Genomic DNA, 13,890 nt, shown 5'->3' on the forward strand with positions numbered 1-13,890 from the left:
TGTGAATAAATATTTTATAATCAACTGATATTGATATGATGTTGATATTCAATAATATATAGATTTTTCATTTATTTTTGTATTTTACATAAATAAATGATATGCAAATGATATTGTTATATTGTTCTATTCACAACAGTTAGCCCATGGATGAAAAAAAAACAGATTCTGGTCGAAAGTTTCGTCCACACACTTTCCAGCCATATGTTCATTCACAATTGAACGCAGTAAGCTCCAAAAGCATATTCATAAAAGAGCATTACCTCAACTTCAGGTAGGTTAACACATCCGGTCTAATGCGCATGTGCCACCAGGTGGCCCAGAGGGTTTTTATGGCCAGGTGAGCTGATCTCGTTCACCACAAGTAAAAGCAAAAATTGGCTTATGGACGGAAGCCTCAATGAGATAACACGACGTGTGATCTACCATATCCAGGCAAATTGAAGAAACAATGATGTCCATAATGGGCAAAATGGGGGATTGGCAGGTATGTGCTGTTTATTTCAAAACAAAGAACGTGTAGGCTAGTTGTGTAATATATGTCGAATATATGGCCACAATTGGTAAATGCATTGCCATCAACTTTTCATTGTAGAATTAGTAGGCAAGCACTATATTTAGCCTAAATATTATACAGTTATTCAATAGTTTAAATTATTTTTTACTTTGACAGTGTTCTTTTTTCTCGCAAAAGTCGATAATGTTCCTATTTACGCCTGATTAACAATAGCGCATTGGCTCTCGTAATAACTTGGGGAGAGCAGGTTTAACTGGCATAGAAGGCTCCATCACTTTATATATCATGCAATTTAAGACTATAGAAAACCCTTCCTTATATAGAAGCAAATAATAGCCTATAGAGTATCCTTTAGGATATAGAATGTATTGTTTTGCTATAGGCTAGTGTTTATTGAAATGTGAATTCAAATCAATAAAATAGCACAAATCATACATAGTATGCTCCAACTTATCATTATAGATGTTAATTCGTCTATGATATGATAAATGGCATCTCATACTAAAGTTATAGCTCGCCCGGAAGTTGTGGTTCTTGTCATCTAAAATGTCAAAACAAATCTCTCCGATGTAGGCCTATTACTTTGGAGGGTATGTTGGCCTAATGCAATTGATTTTTAAAGAATAGTTTAATGTCGACTGTAAAACAGAACTTTCTAACGCGGTGAAACCTTAGTCGGTGAAACAATCCAAGCCATGGTGAGATTGAGCCTTTTCGTTTCACTCTCCAAAAGCACACAACTTCTAATATCCACATAGCAGCATATGGAAATACATACAGACCCACACACTCCACGATTTATTTTTTAAGGCACCTTTACCCCGCTGATAGTTGTCATTGTGATCTAGATTCATGGGCCCTCTCATTAATAACAACCGGTTGTAAAGGTACCCCACCAAAAATGTAAATCTGAACTAGGAGAGGCCAACGCCTAGGAATTGGCGACCTGGTTCTTGACCCGCCCAAATACTTCAGACTCTCATTCACATTAAACAAGCTATGTTGTTGTGTTGATTATTTACATTACAAAAACGGCGCTCTTACATGTCGTCAATGGAGCTGTATACCTACTTTAGATTGTTTCCCCTTTTGCATGACAGTGACAGAATAGCTTTTCATGGTCTCAACTCTCAATACGTCTAAAACAACAGTTTACGAAAATCAGTTTGGCAACAAAGTATGAAGAGAGCACTAGATAGAGTATTTGCGTGTGGCACGCTCTTCAGAGCAAGTTAACCATCCTAAAATGTAAGAACAGACAGATTGTACCATAGGCCCATATAGGGTGTGAGATGATGGAACTTGTTTTTTATGAAGCTGTTACATAAACAGTTGTTTTTATGAAAACACATTTCCTAAAACTAATATGCGCGACAAAGGAAGCAAATGAACACATAACATGTATTATCCAATTATTTGTTTTATCATAGCCATCAAATGAACGTTCACACCCCCAGGTGCAGGGTGTGTTGTTGCCTTTTTGTCATAGAGAATGCTTATAAAATGTACGCTCAATTCCTGCTGTATGTTCTCATTGAATGTGGGAGAAGTAAATACATGTGAAATCTCGCTCCAGTGTTACCTGTGTCCATTGGTGTTGGGCAGATGGGAATCAAGCGGCTGTTGATATGCTAATGAGGGAATGCGAATGTTATTACAGTGGTGCGCGAGCCTTTTACTTTCACCATTAGAGGGAGATCTCAGAGCGCAGACAGCCAAGCTCAACTAAAATAGTTTCCGCTAGAGCACAATTCACTGTGTAAAACAAGGAAAGGCGCTCTCAATATCCACCACAACTCATGAAAATGCTTTGGAAATTAACTGATAATATAAAATATGAAGATTGCGAGGTAAGAGGCTCATATTTAATTTATTGCTGTTTTCATGTAATTAATGGGGTATACTGCTTTATTTTCATTTTGTCAATCTCTAATTGTTTTGACAGTTGTCTGGGAACATATTTAATTCATTGAAGGATATACAGATGCATATTGGTTTATTTCGTATGTTAGATATTTTGCTATTTTGATATGGAGTAATGCAATTTTCAATTGTGTAGAAAAATACATTTTACACAGTTTCAATATTAACAGTGAAAATAAAGTAATAGCAATAATAATAATACATTTTCACATCAATAAATGAAAGTAATACATGGCAAACCCATAGGAAAACATTTATATATTTGTACCATTTTAAACGTAATTGTTACAAAATAGGATTTCAAAACTCACTGCTGAAACATGCTAAATGTACATAGAAAGTAAGAGAATGTACATATGGAGACATACCCAAAATGAATGTGTTGACTGTATCATCGAAAAAGAAGTATGTTTCAAATAATGTGTTTAAATAATAGGATGCCTATCCCTTACATTCTTATAAAATAAATCGGTGCATTTTGAGCCCTTAGTGGTGTGTGTGCACTGCACACGCTGTGTGATTGTTATTATAGAATAGAAAGTTTGGCAGTCATATCAGGGAGTTGTTTAGGAGTGGTGCAGCCAGTTGAACGTGTTTTAACCGCGTCTGGAGAATGCGCATGCAAAGAGCAGGGAAGAAACGCTGGGCTGGATTTCGCCGCCCGTGTTTGAATTTGTGATTCTCTCATTCAAGTTTAGTTTACGGTTAGGCTAATAGACCTGTTTCTGTTTTTATCGAAATCAGTGTTAACTACCGTACTGGTTACTCTTTTGCTGTTTTGTAAAAATGGTCGCGTGCAAATAGGTTAGAAGTGGAAAGTGGATGTCTTAAGCTTGCGTATCCGTATAATAACTTTTGAATATATTTACTCGGAGTGAAAGTTAGCTCGGCTGGCGTAGTTTGAATTCAAATAACCGTGGATTAATTCATTCGAGAGACTGGGGAAGGGCCATGGAAAGCAAGGCGGAAACTGAAGTGAAAAACAAAGGGACATGGCGAGCAGACAACCGCCCTCTGAACAGTAAAAATGTGCCAGCCGAGATGCCCTCAGCGTTTGCTGGATTTTCACACGAATCAGAGGTGCACATTGTTTCCGTCCATGGCTCTTCCTCTATCTCTGGTCCCCCCTTCATTCTGCCTTTCTTTCACTTGTGCTTGCCTTCGAACCTTTTAAAATGTTCCCCCCTCTCTCTGATTCGTCAGACGCAAGAGAATGTCCCTCTTTTTGTCTCCCTCTCTCTCTCCCCTCCTCACTCACTCCCTCTTTCTCTCCCCATCTCTGATTAGATAGATATACTGATTCCTCATTCAATGGACGTCATTTAGTGCAGACTCTGCCTTGAGTTGCTTCCTCGCTTCACGCTCGATTTCCGACCATTCTTCCCTTATTAAGAATTCGTGTAATATTAATAGTCATGAATATCTGCTATTAGGAGTCCAAGGAAAGAAGCAGCTCTTTGCTAATATGAGCTCAGTCGAGGGAACAGCACAGTGATAGAGACAGAAGACGGAACAGGGATACAGGAAACTTTAAACATAAATCCGCAAGACCAAACATTGCATTTTAGAATCGAATGAAGGGCAGTGGGAATTTAACCAAATTCTGATGGATTATCGTTCTTCGGTGGTGCTTATCTGAACATTGGGCTCCGTGATCTTTCAATAGTGTTGTTGCTGGCATTATTTTGTTTGCTCGTACATTTTCGTTGTTTTATCAACGTTTTTCTTCTGAAAATTCTCTTTTGAATCGCTCGAAAATCTTCGCAGATGTTAGTGCACAGTTTTTCCGCGATGGTAAGTTGGACTCGGTGGCAAAGACAGTTATAGCCTACTTCGTGCAGCATTCTGACTCCGATTATTGCCTTTTTTAGTCAAATAGTTATCATACAAAAAAAGAAAAAGAATGCAAGATTGCTCTCACATTTAATTTCAGTAGGCCTATCTAAATATTTAAACTGTAATCATTTTCCCCCTGAAAATGATCAAATAGGCCTACGGGTGTGTTATTAGCCTACAGTAATTATCACTGTTATTATTGTTAGCATTATTATTATTATTATTATTATTATTATTAGGCTATTATTGCTGCGTTCAACAGATAAATGCTGTTGATTTCATTTCAACCAACGACTTTGAATAGACATTCAATTATGGTAGGTGACAGTCCATAAAAGCCCCGGTGAAAACGGGTAAAATGGAGGGTTGGTGTATAGGTTTAATTTCTCCGATTCTTTTTTCCTGCAGGATCGTCACGACGGTACCAGCAATGGGACAGCCAGGCTACCTCAGCTGGGAGGCGTGGGCCAGTCTCCATATAGCGCCCCTCCACTCTCTCATACCCCAAACTCCGACTTCCAGCCACCGTACTTTCCTCCGCCCTACCAGCCAATCTACCCCCAGTCTCAGGACCCATACTCGCACGTCAACGACCCCTACTCCCTCAACTCCCTGCACGCTCAGCCGCAGCCACAACACCCTGGCTGGCCGGGCCAGAGGCAAAGTCAGGAGAGCAGTTTGCTGCACCAGCACCGTGGCTTGCCCCATCAGCTCTGTAGGGAGTACCGTAGAGAAGTGCTCCTGCCGTCGGGCCACGGAATCGATACGGGACTCTCAGATTCTATCCCAATCCATGGAATACCTCACTCTTTAGAAGATGTTCAGGTAATTCAGCATTATTTGGTAATTATATTATTATTACTATTACATTTTTACTATTACATTGTTGTTGTTGTTATTATAATAATAATTGTTGTTGTTATTATTTTTCTTCTTATTATTTTTTAATTATTATTAGGCCTACACGCGTAGCCTTCTATATCTTAAGTGTTTGTTGCTGTAAATTGGCAGCTCTGTATGAAATGTCATGTCCTACATGTAATGACTCAGTGCATGGCATGCAATTTTATAAATGCAGAAATGGTCAAAGATTATGGCCATAACCATTGCATTGAATTGACAGAGCCCTTTTTATGTAAATGTTCCAACAGACATTACATTTTACAAACGGCTCTCGAGTGAAACACTGTATAAAAACCTATTTGCATGGATTATTCCGTCTATATTCTCGAGCTGTGTTTGCACTTTATTAGCTGTCTTATTTTGTTGACCCCCTCCCTCCACGGAAAAGATGCATATTGTTATAAACACTTGCCTTAAACAAACAGGTCAAAGCTGAAGCTCTGAGAACTATAATATGATCTGCAACCCCTCTCACAAAATGGATGGTATACCGCGCTTGTTGATTAATATTCCCTGTCATTTTTGGACATGATTCTGGATATCCTCCCTTCATCTTTAATTTAATTGTGCTCATTGAAAATACTCAAGTCCCGATATGAGCGGGAGGCTGAGAGCAATAATAAAATGTCCACTCGGGAGTTTTGCACATGCAGGCACACTATGAGCACCATGTTTTAGATTAAGTTCCATCGCTCTGCAGGTAATACGAATACATCAAATAAGTAAAGGCCTGTACAATGACGCGTTTTTCTCAAACAAATGCCTAATCCCCAATTAGCGTGCACGACGTGTAATACCACCTTTATTCCGAATACAATTTGGATTCATAGTTATTCGTAAGTATCCACTCTGCGGATGGAATGAGGTCACGATTATTGGGCGACAGAGCTTCATTATTTAAGTCTGATATGCATGACACGCACTGCCCAACAGCTATAGCCAATATCACCCTCATTGAAAATAATAACAGGCCAATCATATATTTGGATTGTGGGCTACATGCCAGTCTTTTGCAAACAGCATGACATGTAAAAATGAATTTCATTGTATTCCATATTAAGTGTATTTTGCATCTGTGTGTTGCAGCATGTTGAGGATCAAGGAATTCACATCCCAGATCAGACTGTAATTAAAAAAGGTAAGCAATTTCCTTCGAGATGCCATGTATGTTTCCACAAGCTGCACACCACACCACCCCTCTGCTCCGGAGCTTGTGCGGTAGTCAGTGCCTCACTGAACCAAGTGGATTAATGCGCAGTGTTTTTTATTACGTGAGCTCGAGTGCATCAAACTAACTGCATGCACCTTTTCATCAATTAATGCCAATGTCAGCATTTCAGAGTAGGCATAGTCAGATGCGAATATGCCCTATATAGGCTATGCTGTTTAGGCTATTGGTTTTAATGTGTTGACGCATCTTTTCCGCTATATATCGTAAATATAGGCCCGTTCGGGAGCAAATCTAAAATGGCAGTTGGTAAATGCTCTATGTATTAAGTATCAGGATGATACCAGATCCTGCATCAAAGGTGGAAAATAATATACGCTGCAAAAATAGGCAAGGTCTTTAAACCATTTATAGAGTCTCATTCCATCAGCGTTTGGCTTCGGTTGATTATGGAATAATGCGTTCAGTGTTGCATTATCATATATGGGCCTAGCATAATTGCGTGTGAATTCGATTGTTTACTCCTACAAGACCATTTCTGGCGTGCTAGGCCTACTTCATGGTCAGGTTGAACGTTACCCCTCTCGCCATGTGGAGTCTTTTGTCAGTTCAAATTAGATGCGCAGGGGATAAATCTTGAGAGATGCTCTTTCCGCATCAACATGATAATTGGCTCTTATATTAGTAATCTCAAGAGTTCGTTTAACTCCTATCGTCTCTATTAGCCTCCCCTGGGCTATTAATGTCACAAGTGATCTATCCAAAAGCGCTAGTCCCTTTGTCTCCGGTTACAGCACACAAAACGGTAACCCCTGCAAAGTGAAATCACACGCGCGACTGTATTTTTGGGGAGACCATGGATATTTGAAAAAAGGCTTCTCTTCGCGTGCTGTGTGTGTGTGTGTTTTAAGTATTGCAACATGTGTGCGCGCGCGTCTGCAAAAGCGTGCGATGTTTCAGAGCTCAAATTGCATAGATAGCCCTACCCTAAACAAATATTGGGCCTATACGAGGCCTACAATATGGTACAACATTTTGCAATGGTTAGGCCTTTGTGCGTAGGCCTAATAACCAAAATAAGAAAACAATAAATATGCCTATATTATCATTATTAATGTTTATTATTCGTGTTAATATTATTATTATTATTTGGCCTGTCATACCCTATGCCAATTGTTTTAATTGTGTGTAGGCCTCTACACCCACACCGCGTTTGATATGAATGTCATCTGATTAATGGTCTACATTGAATAAGATTCACAGAAATTGTTCTCCTTCTTCCCTAGGTCCAGTTTCTTTATCCAAGAACAACAACGTCTCCGCCATTCCGATAAATAAGGATGGTCTTTTTGGCGGTGTGGTAAACCCCAACGAGGTGTTCTGCTCTGTTCCGGGTCGCCTGTCTCTGCTCAGCTCCACATCAAAATACAAGGTCACGGTGGCGGAAGTGCAGAGACGCCTTTCGCCGCCTGAGTGCCTCAACGCGTCACTGCTGGGCGGGGTGCTGAGAAGGTGAGCCGGACTTTAATGTCGCTCCTCATTCTTTATCCCAGGTATAATTAAAATCGACCAAGCGTGATACCTCCTGCATTTAAAACAGCCCAAAAGGCAGACTGTTAAATTCCATATTAACTTTACACTCACAATGTAGCCCACAAATTAATGTAGGCCTTTTGGCCTTTACCCTCAACCCTGTAAGACTAGTTTACGCACATCATATTTCGGCCTACACCAACAACAGTAAACTAGTTCAGTGTTTAGTCTATAGATTCCAACCTCGACACAAAGCCAGTATTTTGGGTATACACTGTGCATTCAAATAAAGTAGTTTCAGTGATTTGAAAATACGTAGCCTATATTGACACACACATAGGCCTGTAGACACCGATGGTGTTATAGAAGTGTATGGAAGGAAGACGATGCTATTATGGCATTGTTGTTTTTTAAATCAAGATAGCTACCTAATCTTTGATTCAATAATATGATTAATAACATACTTATTCATTCAGACCTTTTTGGATCAGATAGTGTGTAACAATGATGGTAAAAATAAAATAAATTTAAAAAAACATACCATTTTACAAATTAGCCTATTCATACAACCTATTTTTCTGTTCTTGTCACAGGGCCAAGTCTAAGAATGGCGGAAGGTCCCTCAGAGAGAAATTGGATAAAATCGGATTAAATCTACCTGCAGGTAGACGCAAAGCCGCAAACGTTACCCTGCTGACGTCACTAGTCGAAGGTAAGTTGCATTGTAAATGATCTGAGTTCCGGTTCCCGGGATAGCAGGTGCTTTGAACGGTTTCAGGGGGGACATTCGAAATCAGTATATGCGCTCATCCATGTAATTTGGACTGACTTTGCCTTGCAAACCAGTCATGCATGAAGGATATATGTGTGTTTTTGAGAGAGAGGATGATGGTAATAATTTTAAAAGGCTTTTCGCAACATTGGCCTGTGTATGTAGCCTTCGTGTGTGCAATCCTCTCGTGAAAGTGGTCCTAGAATAGACTACTACAGTGTGAGGTGGGTTCGGTAAGCCTGGCTGGCCTAGTTTGTACCAGATGAACTAGGCTCCTTGTTGAAGCAGGGTTATGGGCATTTGCTTATTTATTGTCTAGCGTGAGTTTGGAGCTGTTTCACCTCTGGCAGAGGTGTATCGATTGATTTATTAACCCTATAGTGGCTTGTTATCATGATCATTATCATAAGGCCTATATTAGGCTAGTAATAGTAGTAGTCGTAGTAATAATCATAGTTATAGTAGTAGTAATAGGAGTAATAGTAGTAATAGTAGTCGTAGTAATAATCATAGTTGTAGTAGTAGTAGTAGTAGTAATCATTGTTATAGTAATAGTAGTAGTAGTAGTTGCAGTAATAATCATAGTTATAGTAGTATTAGTAGTAGTAATATTCATAGTTATAGTAACAGTAGTAATAGTAGTAATAATCATAGTTATAGTAGTATTAGTAGTAGTAATAATCATAGTTATAGTAATAGTAGTAATAGTAGTAATCACAGTTATAGTAATAGTAGTAATAATCATGGTTATAGTAATAGTAGTAAAAGTAGTAATAATCATAGTTATAGTAATAGTAGTAATAGTAGTAATAATCATAGTAATATTAGTAATATTAGTAATAATCATAGTTATAGTAATAGTAGTAAAAGTAGTAATAATCATAGTAATAGTAGTAATAGTAGTAATAATCATAGTAATAGTAGTAATAGTAGTAATAATCATAGTAATAGTAGTAATAGTAGTAATAATCATAGTAATAGTAGTAAAAGTAGTAATAATCATAGTTATAGTAATAGTAGTAAAAGTAGTAATAATCATAGTTATAGTAGTAATAGTAGTAATAATCATAGTAATAGTAGTAATAGTAGTAATAAACATAGTTATAGTAATACTAGTAGTAGTAAGGCCACTAGCCAACAGCTACAGCTACAGCTACTGTTATTAGACTTCTATTATTCACACATGCAGGGACACTTTCTGTTTCTCTGTGATTGAAGTGGAAGTGACCTATGGAAGATCTATATGTTGTGAGACTATTAAATAATAAATTAGGTAATTGTGGCACACTATGAGGATGCCATTGCTATTGAATAAATCCATTTTGCTTGCAAAGTTGAACCTTATTATTCAGTGCGGTGGTATTTGGTGAGCTGTGGATTTTAAAGGTGAAAGCCTGGGACGGTTCATTGGTTCCTGTTAATCATTACAGCCGTGGAGCGAATGCAATATTCATTGTACTTCATTGAAATTGGGTGCTGTATGGTAATGAGGTTGAAGAAATATATGATTCTTTGCGATAAAGTGTGTGTGTGTGTGTGGGGGGGGGGGGTATGAAGACACTCGGTTATTTAGTGAAGAGACACTGCGTTTTTCTGAAGTGCTGTTATTGTTTATGATCCGCTCCATTTTATGGAAACGAGTTTACTGGACTTGAGCTTTGATGCTAATTGGCGCATGCGTTCTTCCGGAGTTGAGGCTTATGGCAGGAAGCCCCGCAGTAAAAACCCAACTGTTTCAGGAAATTAAAACCAAAGACTTGAAAAAATCTACAAAAAAGGCAGACCTCAATGGAATGAACCTATAATTCTCATGGCTAAAGTTTGTAGGAGCGAGATTTGCATATAGCCTTTTAAAATTGCTTTCGTTGTATGATCTGCTGGACGTTCAATAATGTTTAGGGATGGCTAAGCAATGACATGGTGATATGCATGACGCTACTTATGGCATTTTATATTGCTTCCCTGATATTTAACTCTTCTCACGGAATGGGGGCCTGACTCTTATTGATAACAGGTAGCCTAGCGGTTATGGGCGTTGGGCCAGTAACCGAAAGGTTGCTGGTTCGAATTCCCGGGCAGACAAGGTGAAAAATATGTAGATGTTCTCTTGAGCAAGGCACTTAACCCAAATGTCTCTCTGCTTAACAGCGTCTGCTAAATGACAACAAGAAAAATAAAATAATCCATCATGTGATGGAAGGTACAAGTGCTAGCCTATAGCCTACTGATTTAGAATTTGATGCAAAGACAAGGCCTTCTCTTTGGCAGAGGACGTTCATTAGATGAATCATGTGTTAAATGGAAGCGTTAATTGGTCTATATTTAATGTCCAATTTAGAGCAATATAGTATACTCAATCCATTCTTTCCTTCTCAGGCGAAGCCGTGCATCTTGCCAGAGATTTTGGTTACGTATGCGAGACTGAGTTTCCAGCCAAGGCAGTAGCTGAATATACAAACCGTCAGCATTCCGACCCAAACGAACAAGTCCAGAGGAAAAACATGTTATTGGCAACGAAGTAAGTGTTATATTATCACATTTCATATGTAAAAAAAAATGTGATTCTCGTGTTTACATCGACAGTGTTTGCAAACACAAATGGATGGTCGTGGTCAATTCTATAAATTCGTTTTTTATATATTTTTGTAGGCTTTTGATAGGCCTATATATTTCACATGCATTTCTAAAGTGTTGATTTATGGAGTCGTTATTTGTGTTACATTGTAGTAGGCTATTGAATGGATGTGACATTAAAACTGACAAAAAAAATTATTGGATACAAATTAATCGACTAATGTCCAATTATTTGTCCTTCTAATAAGCCAAATAGGTCATCAAGTGATGTTATGCACACGACAAAATGCCACAATGAACAAACACTTCTTGAATTCGACACTTTCAACTAATATTAGACGTACAGAATTTGATATCCATGCTCTGTATTCGATTCATGCCAAGCATTTTGGCGTTGCGTAAGCATAGAATAAAACACGTGCACGAATAGCCTATCTGAGACTATCCAATATGGAGTTTACTGTAATTGATCGATTGAACAGGCCTCAGATTCATCTATATGCAACCATTTTGTTTGCTGTGATTGGGATTGCATTGAAACATAGTTGGTTTTACTCCAACGTCAACCTTTCCCCACTGCATTTGAACATTTAGACATAGTACGACACTATACTTATACGTCCCTTTGAACAAATATGCGATAGGCCACATTATAATGTTATAGTACTAACTACATAAAATTAATAGGATCTTTGAACATGTCTTGTATAGGCCTATACGTCATATTAGGGGCAGACTGGCATTATGATTGTAATTAACATATATATTGTCTCCCCATTTTAGGCAAATCTGCAAAGAATTCACAGACCTGCTTTCCCAGGACCGTACGCCCTTGGGGAATTCTCGACCACAACCTATTCTTGAGCCAGGGATTCAGAGTTGCTTGACCCATTTCAGTCTCATTTCTCACGGATTCGGGACCCCAGCCATGTGCGCGGCCCTCACCGCTCTCCAGAACTATCTGACCGAGGCGATTAAAGCCATGGACAAAATGTACCTGAACAACAACAGTCACTCAGACAGCGGCACTAAAGGCGGAGACAAAGACGAGAAGCACAGAAAGTGATTCCCACCTGAAAGCCCAATATAAATATTATAAATACATATAAATACTATTGATCAAGTTAACGTGCCACTTCCTGATCTCGCGATGATTTGACATGTTTGTTTTTAATACCATTCAACTTTGGATTCACGGGAAGTGATGCGCAAGATCCCCACAATAATTAAAAAGAAAAAAATGCTGAAAGGCGCAAAGAACAGTTCCAGAGAGGGAAAGATCTCTGCCACATCTATGACTTTTTATGTACTCCCTCTTTTTATGAGCTGCAACGGACTGAAATCGAGCGACCCTTATATCTCTCAATTTACGATTGTAGCCATGTGACAAAAAGAAGCTAAAAGAGGATGAATTATTATCAGTATTGTGAATAATAAACTTGAAAAAAAAATCCACAGAGTTCCATGTCATGACTTCAGTTGTAGACTCTCACTCCAAGCGACCAACTTGAACTTTGAATTTCAACACGATTCACGGTTATATAAGGGAATCTGTGTTCATGTATGTATATATTTATTTATGTGTAATTTAATGGGAATTGTAAATATGGTGCGTCTGTTGAAACTTCTTTTTTATTTATCTGGTGCCTCCTGTTTTAGTGGGTTTAAATATTCGGTTAGTTCTTCATGTGGTTTTATGGTTATTAGAAAACAGAAGTTTGGGGTATTTTTTCTCTGGGATATTTCAATTCAGCCCTCTTGTAGCATGTTGAGGCGACATTGAAGCAAGTAAACAAATTTAATAGAAATAAACCTCGATTTCTCTCTAGCTATATCATCCTTATTCCATTCAGTTTTTTAATTGAAAAGTGCATAATCGAGACCCCGAAGAGAACTGTTTTGTGTTTCTACTTTCTTGTTTTTATACAAGCTTTTATGTGTTGTGCCAATCAGAATACGTTTCACTTGTTCTTCCCTTGAAGCACCATAAAAGCAATAAATGGATATTGTCTTTTGATTATTTTTTTTATGTTCGAAGTAATTCTAAGCATTTGGGACCATCTGATATCTTGTATGTCCAATGTCCAAATTGGAGGCGGTTTTAGCTGTATTGTATAGACTTGTGCTGGCAATAGTTCCCATGCCTGTCAATGTATTATAGTCCTTTGTTGCCCAGAAAAAAATAAACATTTGATACGCTTCATGTTGATTTTTATTCATATATTTTCATTTTTTATTCAGTGGTTTAGACGCCCGGGTGTATTTTCGTTCTTGGCCATATTTTCTATTCAGCACGGTTACAGTAATTGAGTTTAACTCTCCCCTGACGAGTGTTCCTTGCAATAAGCAGCTGAACCCATTGTTTCCCTCAAGTATAATAAAACAACTTATACTTTCAACTCATAGTTCAGAGCACAGGATCATTCAAAACCGGAGCCGAGCTTTTTTACCATGCGGAATGACACAGAAAACAATGAATTCTTTGGTGTTTGAAGTGTGTGTGCGAAGCGCCAGCCCTCAAGCAAAACCGTTCTTTAAAATCAGTGAGATCTATATGGCTGTGTTGAAGGTTATTACATTTGCTTTTCCCTACTACTCTATTGTTTTCTTTATTTCGTTTTTGTTAAAGCTTTTTTAAGACATGCATCAAATATTTGTTATTAC

The 13,890-nt window shown here is 38.2% G+C and overlaps 1 protein-coding gene across 8 annotated transcripts; it reads left to right on the top strand.

Annotated features, from left to right (window-relative positions):
* The first annotated feature begins 341 nt into the window (after positions 1 to 341).
* tfap2a (transcription factor AP-2 alpha) lies at positions 342 to 13,427 on the top strand. Of its 8 annotated transcripts, none has more exons than XM_046355821.1 (7): positions 342 to 487; positions 4,685 to 5,119; positions 6,266 to 6,317; positions 7,634 to 7,859; positions 8,474 to 8,592; positions 11,029 to 11,170; positions 12,010 to 13,427. In XM_046355821.1, the coding sequence occupies exons 1-7, from the start codon at positions 452 to 454 to the stop codon at positions 12,290 to 12,292; spliced, it is 1,293 nt and encodes a 430-aa protein (XP_046211777.1). In that variant the 5' UTR covers positions 342 to 451; the 3' UTR covers positions 12,293 to 13,427. The 8 variants fall into 8 exon arrangements, with proteins under 8 accessions (XP_046211777.1, XP_046211780.1, XP_046211776.1 ...); XM_046355824.1 differs by having other exon boundaries at positions 4,685 to 5,101; XM_046355820.1 differs by lacking the exon at positions 342 to 487 and adding an exon at positions 2,085 to 2,367.
* The last annotated feature ends 463 nt before the right edge of the window (positions 13,428 to 13,890 follow it).

Source organism: Oncorhynchus gorbuscha, linkage group LG07, assembly GCF_021184085.1.
Source record: "Oncorhynchus gorbuscha isolate QuinsamMale2020 ecotype Even-year linkage group LG07, OgorEven_v1.0, whole genome shotgun sequence".
Lineage (NCBI taxonomy): Eukaryota > Metazoa > Chordata > Actinopteri > Salmoniformes > Salmonidae > Oncorhynchus > Oncorhynchus gorbuscha.

Coding starts and splice junctions, on each gene's coding strand:
- tfap2a (XM_046355818.1), top strand. CDS start 3,392: ATGGAAAGCAAGGCGGAAACTGAAGTGAAAAACAAAGGGACATGGCGA. Junction 3,521..4,684: donor GATTTTCACACGAATCAGAG/GTGCACATTGTT, acceptor TTTTTCCTGCAG/GATCGTCACGACGGTACCAG. Junction 11,171..12,009: donor AACATGTTATTGGCAACGAA/GTAAGTGTTATA, acceptor TCCCCATTTTAG/GCAAATCTGCAAAGAATTCA.